The sequence below is a fragment of the Meriones unguiculatus genome, chromosome 4, assembly GCF_030254825.1.
Source record: "Meriones unguiculatus strain TT.TT164.6M chromosome 4, Bangor_MerUng_6.1, whole genome shotgun sequence".
Taxonomy (NCBI): domain Eukaryota; kingdom Metazoa; phylum Chordata; class Mammalia; order Rodentia; family Muridae; genus Meriones; species Meriones unguiculatus.
In genome coordinates, this window is record NC_083352.1 from 128,422,613 (window position 1) to 128,442,875 (window position 20,263).

The following is a 20,263-nucleotide window of genomic DNA, read 5'->3' on the forward strand; positions in this document are numbered from 1 at the left end:
GAAAATATCATCTGAGTTACCTCTCTCTAGGTAAACCTGTGACCTGTGGAGACAGTGGCAATAAAAGCAGAGGAAGGAATCCAGAGGACATGAACTGTTACATGTATCCAAGAGATATGAGGTGACAAGGTCAGTGGCCATCACCAGAAGACTGAAACGCAGCGAGGGTCCATCTGGGACCAGAAATGAATAGGGAAGCTCATCCCCAGAGCTCTGGTACAGGCCTCCACAGCATTCCAGCTACTGCTCAGATATGCTGAGAGAGACTTCAAAGCCATCACAAATCACTCTAGTCCCTGACTGTGTCACTTTCAAACATGAGTCATTTGATCAGTACTCTTTCCATCTGGTTGGAAACACACGCAAAGAGATGTACACTCTCCTAATGCACCTTGTGCACAGTTGATGCTAGTGAAGTTTGCTTGAAATAGAGAATATTCGCAATCCAAACACGGTAATTTCCTATTTCCAGTGACTTTTCCTTCTGGAAATGCCTAGATGTTGCTCTAAATCAGTTTTCTCTTGTCTCCAACCTCATCTGAAACATTAACCAGCTGCTCTACTGCTTCCTAGGAGTCATGGGAAGCCAGTGGGGAAACTTGTTGCCCACTTTCCCTCAGGGCATCCAGCCATGTGCAAGGTGAGGCTGACTGCCTTTGGAGAAGATCCAAGGTCACGTCTGAAGTGCTTGATGCTTAAATGAAGAGAAGGTAGCAGCACCACATATTGTAGGAGGCAGGGAATGGTGGAGGGAAAAAGTGGGTGGTCCATGGTGTCTAACCACATTCCTACCAAGTGGAAAGAACAAGAGATATTCTAATATGGTCAAAAGGGGACCAGATTCTTTTCCCCCTCACCCCACACTGTTGTGAAAACTCTTTGGTGTATGCAGGCCAGTTCTAGCACAAAGCTTGCACTTGGCAAGCACATGTCCTTGCTATCTCTGCTGCACCTGCTGCTGGTGCTGCTGCTGCTGCTGTTGCTGTTGCTGCTTCATTATCTCCATTGCAGGCTGGGCAAAACTGGGTGCCCTGGTGCCAGTCTGTGAAATTTCCAAAGACCCATGGTGTGGAAACTGCAAAAACACCAGAATATCACTTAATATGGAACAAAGCCTGAGGCTAGCCTCACCTTCAGGAACCTGGAAGAGGGCCACGTTTTTGAGCACAGACGCCCTGGGTAGAAGAGGTACACAGGTGATTCTTCCTGACTCAGGCCATTGGGAAGCGTGGTGGTCAGTTACTGGGTGATGCACAACTAGACTGTAATTCTTATCCAACCCGTTTTGATTCAGGTCTCCTTAATGAAAGAGGCTCATGATCATTGGACAGAGAGGTAGGGCCAAAGCCAGACTCAAAAATGGATGGACTGAGAACACATGAGCACCCAGCACCTTAGCATGACCCCTTATTGTGGAAGAACACTGAGGCAGCTTGGAGAACTTCCACTCTGAAAGCAATTTTTTCTCTCTCTGCTATATAAGCCAAGTGATTAGGGAAAGGTGCTTCTCTGCCCAACACCTTCACTGCTGTGTGCATGGAGCAAGGAGAGTCCAGCTGGTATTACTCCCCATTTGGTCATCTAGGCACAGACATCCCTTCTCCAGTAAGAAGACTCAAGAAAGACTGCTGTCGTCAAGGGCCATACATACAGAACACTGACAGTCACTTTGGGGGCTCTTAATATTGGCACTACATAAAGTAGTGACATCAATACCTGCAGAACTGAACCATTTTCAAAGGACCCAGAGTCTGAAAGCTGAGTGAGTGCTGATCTTCAACATTGTGTGCCTGGGTGAAGATCAGCCTTCCTGCATGTGCACAGAGAGCTAGGCACCATGCTGTGCCTGCAAAAGTGTCGCACACAGGCACCTGGACTAAACATCTGTATCTGCAATGGAAAGATTATTTTCTGATCAAAACAAATTTCATTGTATACTTCAGCTGCCAAGTGCTGCAAGTATTATGATATATGTCATCATATACTTCCCCACATTACTGAAAGCTTTGTAATTCGTAATCTATTGTGTACAGTAGTTCTCCAAATTTTTCCTGCTACACAGGGCTCATTTCCATCCTCGCACCAACATCTTCCTATCATTTTAGGTTCCTCTATACGATAATTTTCTTTACCTTGTTATTTTACCCATGTTAACGTAAATGGCAGGATCTGTTTGTCCTCTCTTTCTCTGAGGCAGGTTGCTACTGTGAAGCACAGGCTGGCCAGCAGTAACTCACAACTTTTAATGGAACCTGGGTGCAGTGGACCAGTTTGCAACTCTTGTCTTTTTAGATCTTATTTTCCTTTTCTTTATAAAAGGAAAATTAAATTTCTCTCTAAATGAGTCAAGAGAGTCATATTTGTGAGAATACCCTTGTAAAAAATGATTTCAATTTTTTGTCAATAATAAACTTTTGCCCTGAAAATGTGAAGTCTTATTCACATTTTTCAGTATATTAGCACATCAATCTACCTGAAATCATGTCATTCAGCTTCTAAATTCATAATAGGGTAATAATCCGCTTTGTTGCGTCATGGTATATTTTTTTCTAATTGAAAGAGAAGTCTGTTTAGTGATGAGCCTGCTGAGCTTCATTTGAAACTCAAACACTGTTTCCAGGGAAACCAAACCTATTCACATAGGAATAAATCCTACTTCCAAACACAATGTATCTACCACAGCCAGTCATCCTCTCAGTCACTCTGTAGAGGGTAGCTTTGGAACATTGTCATGTTTATTAACCCCATTTTGATTTGACAGGCCAAACATATTCTTTTTTAACTGTAACTTCATCGATGGTCTTCTCTTTTGCAGAGAGAAGTATGCAAGTTCTTTACCTCCAACATTCCTGTTTTATTGAATATGGCTATTATACAATTCAATTGTCAAAAAGTCTGAGGCTATGAGCCTGGATATTCTGGGTTATCCATCTTCTACAGACTATGCTTATAATGCCACAACCTCAGAGAGATACCCCAGCCCTTAAGTTTGTCACAACATTATGCGGATAGCAGGAATCTTATCTGCTGCAACCCATTTATGCCCACCTGAGAAACTATCCCCTTATACTTTCCTCCTCCTTCCTTTCTTTGTACACAATAGATTACTATTAATTACAAAGCTTTTAGTAATGTGGGGAAGTGTTATATGATGACATATCGTCATATCATAAGTGCATCATTACAGGTGCCACATGGCCTGCTCATGCTTTGCTCAATAAAAAGTAATAAGCTCCTGAGTTGTGGTTGCTGGAGATCATGGTGGGAGATAGATCAAACAGACAGGATCTGAATGCTCTCACCCACATGTGTCAGGTATGCAGTATTGGCTGTGGACATGATCAGGTTTTAGAAGACATTAAAAAAGAGAGGCTAAAATCCACCATGCAAATACAGTTCCTTCTGCATTATGAGCAAAAGTAAAAAGAATCTTTTTTTTTCTGTCACAATGGAACCATGGTGCTCTCTACAGAAGGCAGACAGCGAGGAATTCACAGAGATGATGTTATTGTCAGCTGTGTGTGGAGAGCTAACATGGTGTGAAGAACACGCTTTGCTTCTCAAATCTCTATAGAGGCTTCATATATGGCAATACTTGTCCTCAGATGTCTCTGAAAAACTATGAGATGACTATGAGGAACGTGTGTGTGCATGCGTGCCTACATGCATACACACATATCTATCTCTCTCTCTCTGTGTGTGTGTGTGTGTGTATGTGAGAGGTATGAGAGGGAAAGTTCCAACCAGCATTTGAGAGAGGGTGACATAATCCAGCTCCCTGAGCATTCATTCCATTCATTTTCTACCACAGTGGGGATAACATGTCATGACCCCAGCCTAGCATACATGTATACAAGTCCAACTGTCCAGATGGATAGTGGTGGATTCTGACATTCTATATAAGCAATTCAAAATTTGGTAGGCTTTCTTCTATCTTCAAAGTGGATATGTTGGGTAAAAATATCTTATTACTACTATAGTTACAAATAACAGAATTGTGCCCCGTATGGAAAGCTGTGCATTCACTGAACATCCCCTCAGAATCCTTCACCACCCTCCGTGCATGGCATATGGAAGAAACCCCTCACACTGCAGCTGTAGAATATATTTTCTAAAGTTCCTTCAATGTTACCAGTTGTAACAGGAATTGTGCTCGGGGTCAGTGTAGAAATCTTTCATGCAAAGTGAAAATGGGAGGTTTTACTAAGAACTATAGGCAGGACACCAAATGATCCAGGAATCAGAAGCAAAGTCAAAAGGGAATGGATTTTGTCCTTTTCAATGAGCCACTGATTTTGAGGCCAATAGGGCAGCGTGTTGAACCTTAATTGATTTATTAAAAGTCCTTGAGGTGAGGGAAAAGAAGCCCCGCATGTGGCCATTTGAACCTCAGACTTGAGTCTATAGTTATAAAGCAGGTTAGGGATCTAGGTGTACTAAGATCATCTCACAGCCAATTTCAAGTGACAATGAAGCTGAGATGTTCCCACATCCATTGCGCCACTTGAGTGTTCATGAAGTCTGCATCAGTTCAATTCGTTTCGGCCTTTAAAGAGAAGAAAGAGTGTGCCACCTCTGGATACTGGAGTAGATATTTTCCAGAGGATAAAACACATGGGCTACTTAAGAATATGCTATGTATGCACAAGAGAAATAATATACTATATATTATTATACATGAAATACATATCACATGTGTTAGACACATGTAAATGTGATATTATATACCAACAATTGTTCAAAATCTGATACAATGAGAATAATTGAGATTCCATATCTCTAATAGACTCACATCATATCATGTAATTCTGTAATTCCATGTGTACCTCTCCCTCTCTCTCTCTCTCTCTGGGTGTTTTGTGTGTGTACACTGTATAAACACATGTGCATACAAGTATGCTCAGATGAGTATATGCTGGGTGAAGGCCAGAGATCAGTATCATATATCTTTCATGTATATAAATATACATATGAATATTTACTTATTTCTCATACATTTTATTTCTTTCATTTTACATCACTATCACAATTTTCTCTCCCTCTACTCATTCCAGTCCCTCCCCCATCTCTTCTTTGCCCCCTCATCTACTCCTCCTCCATTTCTTTTCAGAAAAGTGTAGGTCTCCAGGGATACCAACCAACCATGGCATATTAAGTTGCAGTAAGACTAGGTATCTCCCATTGTATTGAGGCTGGACAAGACAATCCAGTAGGAGGAAAGGGTCCCTAATGCAAGCAAAAGAGTCGGAGACAACCCCTGTCCCCATTGTTAGGAGTCCTACAAAAGACCAAGCTATACAACTCTAACATACATGTAGAAGTCATATGTTAGTCCTATGCAGGCTCCCCAGTTTTTGGCTAGGAATCTGTGAGCTCTGACAGGTTGGTTGATTTCATGTTTGTGTGTGAGTATGTGTGGTGTTCTTGACCTCTCTGCCTCCTACAACCCTCCCTCCTATCTTTTTCAGGATTCCCCAAAGTCCATATAATGTTTGGTTGTGGGTCTCTGCATCTGTTCCTATCAGTTGCTGTGTGAAGCCTCTCTAATGACAATTGGGATAGGTACAAATATTCTGCTATGAGTATAGCAGAATATTATAAGTAATAATTTTCTATCCTAGGTATCTAGGTTACCCATCCTCCAGGCAGTGTCAGCTGTGGGCTCCCTCTCCTGGCATGAGATTTAATTTGGGCCAAGCATTGTTTGAGTATTCCCACAATTTCTGCTCCTTCCTGTTTCCAGCATATCTTGTAGGCAGGACAAATTGTTGGCCAAAGTTTTGTGGCTAGATTGATGTTCAATCCCTCCCCTGGAAGTCTTGTCTAGTTACAGGAGATGGCGACTTCAGGCTCTATATTATCCATTTTAGAAGTCTTGTTAGGGTCACCTTCCTAGGTTCCTGGGCATTTCCATTCCACTAGGTTTTTAGATCATCTCAGAGATGCCCCTCTTCCAGTCGTCTCCCCAAGAACTCTCTCCCACCATTTCCATCACTTGATTTCTTCTGTTCCTGTACCCAAGACACTCAGCTCATTCATCCTCTTGTGATGTCTATCACAAGGAGATTAATGGAATGCCCTTGAGCTGACCTTGCCACTTAGCTTCTCTGGGTCTGATGATTGTAGCATAGTTATCCAAATTTCAGTGTACACAGCTTAAGAAAAATATTTTAATACAAAATGTGTATAATATTGTATCTCAGGGTTTTGCCTATTTTGCTGTTGGATATTTTGTCATCATTTCTGAACTATAGACTAATAGAGGTAGAGCTTGCTCAATGTAGATGCATCAGTGGTATTTTCATTAAAAAAGAAAAGAATGATGCTTGGGAAATTGACCGATTTGATTTTGTTTCATTCACAAAATATTTTAGTGTGGTATGAGAAGCCATTTGGTAATGAACTTTCAAGATTGGAGTCCATACACCTTAAACTCCCAGCTAGGATTCTGCAATGTTTTAATTCCTTGTATATTTAATCACCCATGGTCATGATATCTTCATGATGCTGACTATGGTGGGTCTTTTAAGACAATATTACCTGTATTCTATGTTAGCATCAGTTGAATATCATACGTTTGAGGGGTTGGGGGAGCAGAAGGGTGCTAAATGCTTTCTCTTTACAGTCTATCCATTAACCTGAACTCATATTACTTTCAAGGAAGAACTCAGATAAAGAATTAAGGTGTTTTTTTTTCCCATGATGGTAAAGCAATTCTCAGTCACACTTAGTCTTCACTGTAAATTTCATGTTTCTTGCATTTAACCCAGCCACAGTGATGTCCTACTTTGCAACTTGCAATTCTTCACAGAATCATTTTGGGCTTTATTATTATTAATATTAATATTATTATTCTTACAATTTATTTACTTTGTATCCCAACTGTGGCCCCGTCCCTCATCCGCTCCCAATCCCACCCACCCTTTTTCATCTCCCCCTATGCTCCTCCTCTAGTCAGCTGATAGGGAGGTGCTCCTCTCCTTCTATCAGGTCTAAACAGGACTGGTTGCATTGTTTTCCTCTGTGGCTGGCAAGGTTGCACCCCCCATGGGGAGGTGATAAGAAAGCCTCCCACTGAGTTTATGCCAGAATATGTCCTTGCTCCCCTTACTAGGGAACCCACTAGGAGACTGAGTCTATGGGTTACATCTGAGCAGAAGATTTAGGTACTCTCCATGCATGGTCCTTGGTTGGAATACCAGTCTTTGCAGGGCCCTCAGGGCCCAGCGTTTTTGGCTCTGTTGGTCTCCTTTTTGAGCTCTTGTCCACTCCAGGTCTTTCTATCTCCACATTCTTTCATAAAATTCCATGCATTCTAATTCTTTCTTCAGAGACTGGAAATTTTTTTTCATACAAGTCTCTGACTTGCTTTCAAAACGACCCTAAGATTTTACTCATATATACATTTAATATAAGATAAACCTACTAAAATCTGTACACCTAAAGAAACTAATCAAGAGGGAGGACTCTTGCTAAAATGCTCAATTCCTATCCAGAAAGGCAAAGAGGCTGGACATCAGAAGAAGGAGAAAAGAGGGAACAAGTCAGGAGCCTAACACAGAGGACCTCGGAAAAGCTATCAGTGCAGATGCTGAGCCTTATGGGCAACCTTTGGGCAGAGTGCAGGGAATCTTAGGAAAGAAGTGGGAAACAGTAAGATCTGTAGAGGACAAGAACTCCACAAGGAGAGCAACAGAACCAAAAAATCTGAGCACAGGGCTCTTTCCTGAGACTGATACTCCAACCAAGGACTATGCCTGGAGATAACCTAAGACCCCTGCACAGATGTAGCCCATGGCAGTTCAGTATCCAAGTGGGTTCCATTGTAATAGGAACAGGGACTGCCTCTGACATGAACTGATTGGCCTGCTCTTTAATTTCCTCCTCCTGAGGGGGAAGCAGCATTACCAGGCCACAGAAGAAGACAAGGCAGCCACCCTTAATGAGACCTAATTGACTAGGATCAGAAGGAAGGAAAAGAAGACCTCCCCTATCAGTGGACTTGGGGAGGGGCATGCATGCAGAGGGTGGAGGAAGGGAAGGATTGGGACAGGAGAAGGGAAGGAACCACAGGAGGGATACAAAGGGAATAAAGTATAATTAATAAAGAAAAAAATGTAAAAATAAAAAATAAATAAATTTAAAGATAAAAAAAAGAAAAAATTCCATGCATTCTGCCCTATGTTTGGCTATGAGCCTTAGCCACTGTTTCTATACCTTCATAATTTTCTTCAACTTCTTTTTGATCAAACCACTCTCTCCTTCCATTAGAGTAAGACAATTATAAACAGCTTCTGGAATGATCTGGGTGATTGTATACATTACAGGAAGTGTGATTGGATAAGAATATGAAGATGGGAAAATTCATGTGCCATGTGTCATTATAATATATGTACTATATTATATATAGTATATTTTATGTTATATTATAATTATATAATAATCATTAATATATTAATACTATATTAATAGAATAATATATAATAATGTTACATATTATATTGTTATGTTTATTATATTATGTTATTTTATATTATATTATAAATACAGTATATAACTATATAGTTATACTATATATCAGAATACAACCAGAACCACCTGTCATTAAGTAGAATATAAACAATGCTCACATAGAATGCATGCTTGCCTTTCTTGTCATCTATGCTACTAAGAATTTATTTGAGATTTGAGACCTATACGTTTATCAGTATGATTTTATTATCTACAAATGTATACAATAAACCTTCTAAACTACATAATTGCTTTTTGCTTAAAAAATGGAGCAGTAAAAAAATGTAATTAAAATTTTGTTATTTTTTAATCTAATTTATTGGAGTTTTAACAAAAAGCCTCATATCAGGCAGAATATTAATCTAAGCAGCTGCCCAGGGAAGAAAAGTGAACAAACGCATGTGAGGAGGTATACCATCTGGTTTTGAGTTAAGCCAGCATGGAGGTTTAACACAAGATGGACAAGCAGCCTCATGGTGGAGTAGATGACTTAGAAAATTAGGAAGCCCAAAATGTTATGGAAATCACGAAGAGACCAGGAATGTTATGGCTCTGTGAATAATTTAATAAAGCACATAGGCTTAACAATTCACATGGCTATGTCCCTATCACCATTTTCCCTGCTTAAGTTTTAGGCTTAGCTATAAATTACTTGTTTAATATACTGTGACTTGGTAAGACTCACATAAGTTTAACAGCTACACATGCAAACACATTGAGTAAATGAATTAACAATGATGAGCCTTCTCTCTTTGTGGGACAAAACTGGTGTGATATAGATTCCAGACAACCAGCAGCAACAATACTTTTACCATTAGCAGTGACAGGTTTAGGAAAAAGAAAATGAGACACAAGAAAGCAAAAAAGTCTTCACAGAAATATCCAGGGTCAACAACACAAAAGTTAAAGAAAGTTTCAAAACAGATTATTTTTTTTTTTGTTTTTCTCAAAGGACACTCTTAATTATAAATGTGCCATTTGAGAAGCTGAATATAGAAGTCTAGAAAATTTTACACAAAAAGAAGAAATGGATGAGGAAAGAAAGGAGAAAAGAAAAGAAGGAAATAAGGGAAAAAAACAAAAAACAATGAACCAGTGGGTTTTAGAACTATATTGCAACAACCAATCAGGGGAGTTTTGGAAATTTTCTCTTATGACAAGATAGAATTTTAAAACAGTGACTAGAAGACACCCAGAAAATACAAAGACTGCAAGTCCCTAGAGGCTTTGTAGGTATGGCTTCTGTTTCACACGTGCACCCATAGGTGGCAGAGCAGAGACAGGCTATGTCTACAATGTTTTGACTTATGAATTTAAGTAGCCTAACATTCCTGAATAAAAACAGCCCGTGACTACCACCAGTCTTGTGTAGGGCAGGCCCAAAAAGTTCCCAGGGTGAGAGGAAGTCAGAGACAAGAATCTCACTGGGGACCACATGCTACAGATAGAAGTGAGCCTGAGACAGGAGACCCTTACATGGGGCAACTCCATTTGTCCCAGAAGAGAAGCAGCCTAAGATGACCACCAGGCTGGTACCATGGTGCCTGGACAGGAAGCTAGCCTGAGATTACCACCATTCTGAAGCTGCACAGGCCTGGGTGACTATACCACACACAAGATGACTCCTTCCAGTGCCATAATGTACAAGTTGGGCATAACACTCCTGAGATCACTCCTGAGGGGAGCCTAGACACTAAGAGACTCAGATTGACACTATGATGAACAAGTAAGTGGGAGAGAAATGTAAGAGAAAGAGAAACAGAAGGATGTGAGCACAGTGAGGAGAGGTGGAACTGGAGACTCTGAGGGTAGTGAGACATAGCCTGAGGTGAGTAACAGGTGATCTTTCCTGGGACCATGGTGGGTTCTTGTCCTGTGATACAGCCTAAAAGAAAATTTCAGGGAAGGTGGCTCCACAACAGTTTTTGCCATGTGAAAGCTTAGGTGAAGGGGAGGTGCCCTCCTCAACCTTGCCTCTTGCTACATAAGGGAACACAAGAAAAGATCTCTCTCTGCCCTTTGTGTGTTATAGCATGTGGGAGAGTGGGCCCTGCTATTTACCTGTGCTGTACAGTAGAGCTGGCCCTGGATGTGGGGGCTGCAGATGACCTGCCCAGAAGGCATGAGCACAGGAGGGCCATTCCTGTCTCTTGTCTGCTGGTTGGTGTTGCAAAGGACAGAGAGATGCCCTCCTCCCCTCTCTTGTTCTTCGACAATTATGAGAGGTAGAAGATCTGGTCCAGGATCATGAGAGAGACCATGACCCTCACCAACTGCAACTACTTTGAGAGAGAGAGAGGGCCCTGCATCTAGTGTTGGCAGCAGAGTAGAACTGACCCTGGTTCTGGGCTGCCAATGAGTAGGCCCAAGGTCAGAAAAGTTGGAGAGCCAATGGGATAACCAGCTAAGATGCCCCTCAGGCACAGATTCAGGGCTTTGAATTGGTCCACCCAACCCTTACCTAACAGAAGAACTGCTGGATTGCATGAAGGGGCCAGTCTTACAGATGCAACACTACAGGATCTTCATGACACAGGGCAACAAAAGGGTATCTGAGAGGAGTCCAAGTGAGGATCCAGTGTGGGAGAGTAGCAAAAGCTAGAGGTTTCTTACCAGACTAGGAAGTCATTGAGATGAACATTTGCAAACAGGGGAGTGTGAACAAAAGGGTATACTGTGGGACACACTGTGACACACTAAAGCTCCAACAACAAGATTTTATTCCAGTTGGGGGAAAGGTTGCAAGTGTGGAGGACATGTATGAGGAAAGAGAGATATGAGTGAGATTGGACGTGAGAGATAAGACGTGAAATTCATAAAGGATCAATAACAAGGAACACAACTTATGAACGCATGTATTGCGTTGGTAATACATTTTTAAACATTGCTGCCTTGTGTTTGGTACCACATGCTTACAAAGAATGTTATTTATTTCCTCATAACGCCTTCAAAGCAGAGTTGTCACCACATTGTAGCTGAGTTAGTCATCCTCATAGACTATCAGATGGCAGACTACAGTTTGTGCGGTTTGTTTCTGTAGATGCTCTGCAGCGCACCACACATGAAAACACACATTTATATATCTCCCACACCACACCACTCACACACCTGCACACACACACACACACACACACACACACACACACACACACACACTCACAGAATCTGAGAGAGAGTGAGAAGAGAAGGAAAGAATACCAGAATATACATCTTGTGTCAACTCATACTTGATAATCAATGATGTTTACCTGCACAGCATTTCAGTGACACTCAGCTAGATGTCACTAAGTAAATGTCTGCACATAATCATAGTTGTATAAGAGCCTGTGTTTTCACTTGGGACTAGACAACAGGCTGATCACTCATCTTCTCAGACTGAGCAAGATCTCAGCTGGCACACATACACGAAGCAGCTCTGGGTAGCTTTTACTAGTATGACAGTCTAAGAGGTGGGTGATTATCACAAAGTCTAAATTTTCTATGAACATCATTACTTCACTTCCTCTGAGAAGTGAAGCACTCAAAAGGCCAACATATCAAGAGGCAAACACAGGACCCAACTGCATCACTCGCAAGTCTAGGAACACCAATCACAGATAATGACTTCAGTATAAAATTCTAAACTGTGCTGAACATTTTCTCTCAAAATTACTCTGACAGTTTTGCATGTGTTTATGTGGTTACTGTTGTAAAACACATGGCAAGATCTTAATATTTCAGCTGACTGTGTGTAAGAGAAAAGTGTGTAGAGAAGATGCACTGTGTAGGCTTCTTCCACATGGTTGTGATTGTAGTGATATATAGACTAAGAGCTTCTCCATCAACTATTTTACACAGAGCCCATGATAGTGCACAGGCAATAGCTGCTCCTAAGGGCATGTGGTATAAAAAGAAATTAGATTAAGAGAGGTTTAGATATCAATTTTAGTACACCATGTCAATAGTGGGGACCCAGATGAGCTCAGGTGTCTGCGTCAGAGAGGAGGTTTCTATCTATTGGTATATTGGAATTCATCTGGATGGTTGTACTGGCCTTATTTAACACTTCCCAGTGAGAAAGGTAACACCAGAGCCCTGTTGATGTGTGTGGGATATTCTGTCAACCAATGCTCTTTTGAATGAGGAGCAAGGACCCTTAATTAACTCAAGCTGCAGGGTCAGCGAAGATTTGGCTTTTAACAACTCATGTTCTCTTGAATGAGGTTTCTCTTTTGACATCTCTTAGATGTAAGCTAAAAATGGTGAATAATGAGGAGGTCTTTTTCCTGTTGAGAATTCATGAAGCCCTGTAATGGAGTTTTATTTTCCCTGAGGTACACTTTTATAACTTGAAAGCAAAAGGCCTCTGAGCATTGAGGGTGGGAGTCCTTTATAATTTCACCTTCATTGTTCAGGGAAATGGCTCCATAAACCTTCCCAGTATTGGTTGGGTTATAGAAGGGATTGGACTGAGCAATCCCAGTGGCAAAGCAGAGTATTCAATATTTGTGCCCTGAGCTGCAGGTAGAAAAATAATGGGAAGAAGCTGAGAAGACGTATATTTAGGACTTTGCCTTCCATTTTCAGAGACAGAAAGATGTCCCACTTCTGTGGAAAGAATGGGTACATCAAGATGGCATTTATTAAAATGTTACCCTTGCAGATAGACATTTGACACTGTGAGAGTCAGTTTGTGACTTGCATACACCTTCTACCTTTAGCCTTCACATAAATCATTGTGTTACACCAGAGCAGAGAATGGCTTTGACATCCCTCTTTCCCACAACTTTGCATCATCCACCAATATATGTATTAATATAGGTGGTGTTAGGCCCTGGTTTATGTCACCCTTTTTTGAATTCTGGTTGGAATTTAACTAATGATTGACACATATATACCTACATGCACAAACACAATTACATCTTCAGTCTCTTCTTAAAAGAACCTAAACATTTCCTGATAAAAAGCTGGGATACAAAGAAAATAAACTGTAATTAATAAAACAATAAATAAAATTTGAAAAAGAAATAGAATTTAGTAATGATCATATATTGATTCCCCAATCTGAGGTGAGAAGGAGGACATTTCCAATAGGAATATTCTGCACTGATGGGTGAGTCATCATTATTTTTGCTAACCAAAACATCGACCTTACTATCTAACTCCTTTTTAAAGAGAGAACCTGATGTTTAAGGATATTAGTCCTGCTCCCTGTGTCTCTCTTAGTAGCCACTAAGTGAGCAAAATTGATTGTAGGTTTTATGTTATTTGTTATCTTGGAGTTTTGGATATTACAATGAAATAAGGTCTTGCCATGATATGTATATGTGGAGATGAACCCTCAGTAACCTCTTTTGCATCCCACAACTTTACATATCCTGAGACTAAGGATAGACAAAAGGAGCCGTTGAGACTTTTAAAAATTTATTTATTTTTTTATAAATTACAGTTTTTCACTTTTTAATTCTTTATTAATTACACTTTATTCACTTTGTATCCCCCCTGTAGTTCCCTCTCTGCTTCCCTTCCAAATCCCTCCCTTCCTCCCCATTCTGCATGCGTGTTCCTCCCCAAGTCCACTGATAGGGGAGGTCTTCTTTTCCTTCCTTCTGATCCTAGTCTATTAGGTCTCATCAGGAGTGGCTGCATTGTCTTCCTCTGGCATGGTAAGGCTGCTCCCCCCACAGGGGGAGGTGATTAAAGAGCAGGCCAATCAGTTCATGTCAGAGACAGTCCCTGTTCCCATTACTATGGAACCCACTTGGACACCAACTGCCATGGGCTACATCTGTCCATGAATGGCCCTTGATTGGAGTATGAGTCTCAGGAAAGACCCCTGTGCTCAGATTTTTTGGTTCTGTTGCTCTCCTTGTGAAGCTCCTGTCCTCTCCAGATCCTACTATTTTCCACTTCTTTCATAAGATTCCCTGAACTCTGCCCAAGGTTTGGCCATAAGTCTCAGCATCTGCTTTGATAGTCTGCAGGGCAGAGCCTTTCAGAGGCCCTCTGTGGCAGGCTCCTGATTTGTTCCCTGTTTTCTGCTTTTTCTGATGTGCATCCTTTTTGCCTTTCTGGATAGGGATTGAGCATTTTAGCAAGAGTCCTTATCAGAATGGCTAAGATCAAACACTCAAGTGACAACACATGCTGGAGAGGTTGTGGAGAAAGGGGAACCCTCCTCCACTGCTGGTGGGAATGGAAACTTGTACAACCACTCTGAAATCAATCTGGTGCTTCCTCAGACAACTAGGAATAGCACTTCCTCAAGATCCAGCTATACCACTCCTAGGCATATATCCAAAAGAGGCCCAAGTACACAATAAGGACATCTGCTCAACCATGTTTGTAGCAGCTTTATTTGTAATAGCCAGAAGCTGGAAACAACCCAGATGCCCCTCAACTGAAGAATGGATGCAGAAATTGTGGTACATCTACACAATGGAATATTACTCAGCAATGAAAAACAAGGAAATCATTAAATTTGCGGGTAAATGGTGGGAACTAGAAAAGATCATCCTGAGTGAGCTATCCCAGAAGCAGAAAGACACAAATGGTATAGACTCACTCATATATACATTTAATATAAGATAAAGCTACTAAAATCTGTACACCTAAAGAAACTAATCAAGAGGCAGTTTTTCACTTTTTATCCAAGCTGTAGCCCCTTCTATAATCCCCTCCCAATCCCACTCTTCCTCCCTCATCTCCTGCCATGCTCCCCCAAAGCTTGCCCATTTCTTGCTCAATAAAGTCTCAATAGAGAAGGACCATTGAGACATTTTATTGAGCAAAGAATGAGCAAGCATATGTGGGCAATGCACTGGAGCATTGCAGAGAAGGAGAAAGGGGCAGCTGCATGGGAGTGATCATATAATACATGCTTAGCAGTCTAATCTACTGTGGACATAATTGCTGATAAGCTGAAATGCATTAATCAAGGAGAGATCATCTATTTGCATCATGAGATACTCCAAGAGAGGTCTGCAACCTGCACAGTACCACTTGCCACAAACTTAAAATCAGTAGCATTTGAAGTCTTTCAGGAACATATGATTCTTCCAGGGTGAAATCTCGACCTGGAATATGCAGCTTTCTCTCTGCAAAATTAAAAAGAGAGGGTTGATCAGTGCTGGATAAAGCTAAGAGGAGAATTTGAAGCCATAGCCTTTGAGGGGAGTGGAATTAAGCAGTTAAGACACAGACTCAAATCTCTGCCAAGTCCAATGTCTCTCAGCCTGATTTAGAAGTATCTGCTAATCTACAACACAGTGCAGTCCATCCACAATTTGGCATCTGTCTACCTCTTAGGGTCTTATCTCTTTGTCAAAACATTCCCTTAAGGAACAGTACATGGCTCATTCAAGGATCTCAGAAGTCAGGACAGCAGGATAGATTCAGTACACTGGACCTTCTCACTCCAGCATCAGGGACAGCACTGAAGAATCAGGGACATTGAACACAGACATTCTGGAAAGCTACACAGCAGGTAAAGGTGCATGAAGAGGATTTGCCACTCAACAAAGAGCCACGGCATCTCCAGAGTACCTCTATCAGGTACTCTGATAGAGTTTGAGGGCAAGGAGCAACACTGAATTTCTCATTTCCTTCAGGGTAGTCTTGATAGAAGCTCTGTTTGGGAGTGTAAAGATCTCTTCCCATCAAGGAAACCTATTGCTTCCTCCTCCAATCTAATCAGGCAAAAACCTGGTGGTCTCTGAGTACATAATTCTCATTTTAGCTTATGGAACAACTAAAATTATTAATGTATGCAGAGATATCATTTCTTCCAGTGCTAGACATACTCACAACACTTTATGTATTTATTCTCCACACATTACATTAACCTTACACATATACGTATATCCATGTCTCTGAAGTGTCAAGTATCACTTATGTAACTTTCCGTAAGGAAAGACCCATATATTGCCCAATACACTTATACACTTATGTGCATTCAAACACATGCACACAAACACATACTTCTTTCATATATGTAAACACCCACACATGTGTGGACATGATCCCAAAATGTGTTTTCAATAAACTCACAAGCTTGTATATCCCTTTACTTGCACAAAATATCTCTGGCATATTCTATGTGAATACCTTTTTCTGATCAGCCTCCTCATTGAAGGGACAGTTGGTCAAGTCATACTGGGACTTCAAACATGTGGTTTGGGCTAGGATCACACCAAAGAAGTATATTTCAGCACCAAACTAAAGCAAAAAGAAGATTCACTTAGATTGAATTTTACATGCATTTATTTTACATGCCAGTAAGTGAGACAGAGCACAAAAGGTACAATTTTCCAAATATTTTGGAAAAGTAGGTAGGTATGAGGACTCAGCCAGTTTGTAGGCAATAAGAAGATTTCTGTTCAGCAATGCAGGGGTGTTCAGAGTACAGGTGATATCTGGGGGCTAAAGCACAGGGCTAACTTGAGGCTGGAGCTCACATATGAGGAAGAAGAAGCTCTGTTCCAGTGTGTGCAGTAAGGGAGCTCATGACTAAACTTTAGCTGAATCCCAATCAGTGTAGATAGTTCCTAACTGAAACAAGGGTCCAAAGACCTTTTTTCTTTAAGTAACCCTACCACCTAACTCACATCACTAATTGTTAATGACATCATGTTTAAGATTAATCCATTGATTAGGTCAATGCACTCATGATACTCATATCCAATCATGTTTGTAAATGCCATCATATACGCACATAGGAAGATTTTCTTAATAATCCCTTATCCATTTATCCTTCATTTTGATAATCTAGGTGACACAACCAAGGTTTCTTTTTCCACTAACTCATGCACCTTACTTAAGTAGAGCACAGGCTAGCAAGGATATAGGAAAGCAGGAAGGTAACCCTGTGTTCAGCTAAAATGCAGCATCTGGGGGAACTTGTTTATTCTTTACATCCTTGATATTCAAGAAAAGCAGAAAAAGAGTTCTACACTGACTCAACGTAGCACACTGCTGTGTTTGTGTTCATGTTAGTAACACCCATCATGTGCTTGTGACAAGCTTTCTACTGAGAGGATTACATTCGGAACACTTTGGTAGGATGAAGGACTGCTGGTCTAAATTTCATCCTTGCTTTAATGTTGACCTTGTGGCCTAGAAGCCTCTAGTACAGGCTCTTGGCTCTTAATTTTTCCTTCAACAGTCTCCTTTACTTGTTGAAAACCAACTCCATGCTGCTATTTCTAGGTAGGGTTCCCAGTGATCCTCTATTCAAAGTTTGGAAGGATTAAACAGGCTACCTCCCAAGAATTACATCTCGAGGAAGTAACGATATGGTGAAGCAATTCCAGGGAAACCCCAGGATCACAATGCAAAGTGAATCCAAGATCCCCAAGAGATGTGGTAATCCTTACTACACAAGAAGACTCAGGTGGGTACCTAGGTAGGCATGTGTATCCAACCTGAGGAAACATTGGATTAAACAGAGCAATATTTAGTCGACATAGACATCTGTTATGAAAGATTTAAAAAAGCCTGTTTTGACAAATGTGTTTCTATGAGATTTCACAGTGGAGGATCATCACATCTATTCTTCCATTAAATAGCTACAACATCCCTAGGTTGTATCATAGTAAGGGACCACTATCTTCATGCACTGGTAAATAGGAGCTTATCATCACTGTTGGGTGTAACGCATACAACACTTAGGTCTCCAAAAGTAGGTGAGTCAGCTCAGACAACAGTAGACAGTTAGGAAAGGAAGTCGTTCTGATAGTGGCTACCAGTGGAACTATGCAAACTGAGTGACTCTGAACATGAGAAAACTCAGTGACCCTTGTTTCTTGATTTATCTTATTTTTTTTTCTTTATTTTTTTTATCAGTTACATTTTATTAACTCTGTATCCCAGCCGTGTCCCGATCCCTCATTCCCTCCCAGTCCCTCCCTACCTCCCTCATCTCCACCGTGCCCCTTTACAAATGTATACAATGACATTTTTTTGTCTGTTAAGAAATGCACACCAAACAATTTCCAACAAGAATTTGGAAAACCACTCACCCAGATATGCATGGCCTTAGGGAAAAAGAGGAAGATGGAAGAAACAGACAAATGTAGCATTAAAGGGAGACCTGATGGATTGACAGGGAGGCTCTGTGCTGTAGTTTTGACTGCTCTTGATATTTGCCCCAAAACAGAATAAGAATTAAATGAAGGACACTAAAAACAAATCATGCAGGGAAAGTAGTTGTGGTGGAGATTTATATTTTTTTATGGTCACCTAATTTCTGTATACATTGCCTCCAGCATGCAGAAGCCTAATGATAGGAAGTTCATCTTAGAGGACCCTGAGGTGGAGCCTCTGTCATGGAGTTGCTGGGACGTTTAGCAAGACACAGACACCCACCCACTGGCAGCACATCTCTGAAGTTTCTAAATAGTGCAACAGAGGTTATTTCAGTTGGAGAAAGAGGAGCTGCAATAGCTTCTAGACTGCAGAAAATATCTGAGGCAAAGACCTAATTAGCTGCAAGGACATGTGAAGACTGCCATTATGTCCACCTCAAATCACTAGTTGCAGAGCACACTGACTGAGAAAGGAGTAGAGAGCAGCAAGGAGGAATGAATGCAAGATGTACTAAGGAGATATGTATTGCCCTGTAAATGGCAAATTCAGGCTTCCTCAATTGAGGGTCACATACCTTTTTTCGTATAAATACTGTTTCCACAACACGGCTCAGGTACAAGTCACTGTATTTTTCATTGTACTTGTTGACAGCAAAGCTCAGCATTTCTGTGACCCCTTCCTGCTTCCTACTGACTTTATGTGTGTCACTAAATAACTGACCTAGCACAGCGTTCAGATTCAGGTTCAGAAGCACCATGAGGGTGGTCAGCAGGAGTGTCTGAGCATGAAGCAGGCAGGCCATGGTCTGTATTGAATTTGACTTAATTCCAAGGATGGATATGGAGCTGCAGTGATCCTAGATCAAGCAGTGAGTACATCCTGGCAGTGCGCTGCTGTTTTATCCTACACTCTTAGTTTGTATAGGCTTCTTGCCAGAACTCTATTTCTTTCACTCTCCCTGCTCCTTTTTCTGTTCCTGCCCTCTGTAGTTCCTCACTCTTCACATTGCTCCTACAATACCTTTCAAAGGGTGAAATTTCTGAAACAACCTTTAACTTAGATGATGGCAGGTTGATTTCTTTTCATGACCAATTAACACTAGTCATTACATTCAGTAAAGGATGCTTCTTCAAGGTTGTTGCCTGGCTGACCTTCTAACTTGGTTAGATAGCTTTTAAAATAAAGCTCAACACCATATGTCCTATAATTTGCACATGTTCCATTTAAGATGAATCAGAGATGGGAAAAAATCAACAGGCTTGGAGAGATAGCTCAGAGATCAACAGTACTTGATCATCTTCCTAAAAACATAAAGTCAGTTTCCAGCACCAAAGTCAGGCAGCTGACAAACTTTTATATGTACAGATAAGATGATTATGGTCTCTAAGGTCGCATGTACTCTCCTGAATATAAACTCTCTCTCTCTCTCCCTCTCTCTCATATAATAGAAAAGAGGAAAAATTAATCTTTCTTAACAAAACAGAAGAAAATTTATGCAAGAGTTTTTTGACATGTGAATCAAATTCTTAGAATTCCCCTCATATTTTAGCTGAGTAAAACAATCTCATGATTGCTGAATTTCCCGAGATTGTGATGGTGATAATATTGTGATTTTGCTTCAGGTAGATTAAATCTGGCATACAGATAAGAGCTACAAAGTAAAAACCAAAGTGGTGGCAAAATTCAT

The 20,263-nt window shown here is 40.9% G+C and overlaps 1 protein-coding gene and 1 pseudogene across 1 annotated transcript; one reads left to right on the top strand and one right to left on the bottom strand.

The window, feature by feature from the left end:
• Positions 1–937: 937 nt before the first annotated feature.
• On the bottom strand, positions 938–19,378 carry LOC110554870 (cystatin-S-like). Its single transcript, XM_021647751.1, has 3 exons — positions 19,151–19,378; positions 16,597–16,707; positions 938–1,075 (listed from the first exon to the last, which is right to left on the bottom strand). Exons 1-3 carry the CDS (start codon positions 19,376–19,378, stop codon positions 938–940), a joined length of 477 nt encoding a protein of 158 aa, XP_021503426.1.
• Positions 9,723–9,841, top strand: LOC132653871 (small nucleolar RNA SNORA17; annotated as a pseudogene).
• Positions 19,379–20,263: the final 885 nt, after the last annotated feature.

Excerpts from the sequence above, each read along its gene's own strand:
- LOC110554870 (XM_021647751.1), bottom strand. The coding sequence starts at position 19,378 with ATGGCCTGCCTGCTTCATGCTCAGACACTCCTGCTGACCACCCTCATG. Across the intron at positions 16,708-19,150 it reads CAGTATTTATACGAAAAAAG|TTTGGTGCTGAAATATACTT; the intron begins GTATGTGACCCT and ends TTTTTGCTTTAG. Across the intron at positions 1,076-16,596 it reads AGGAGGCTGATCAGAAAAAG|TTTCCACACCATGGGTCTTT; the intron begins GTATTCACATAG and ends GTGTTTTTGCAG.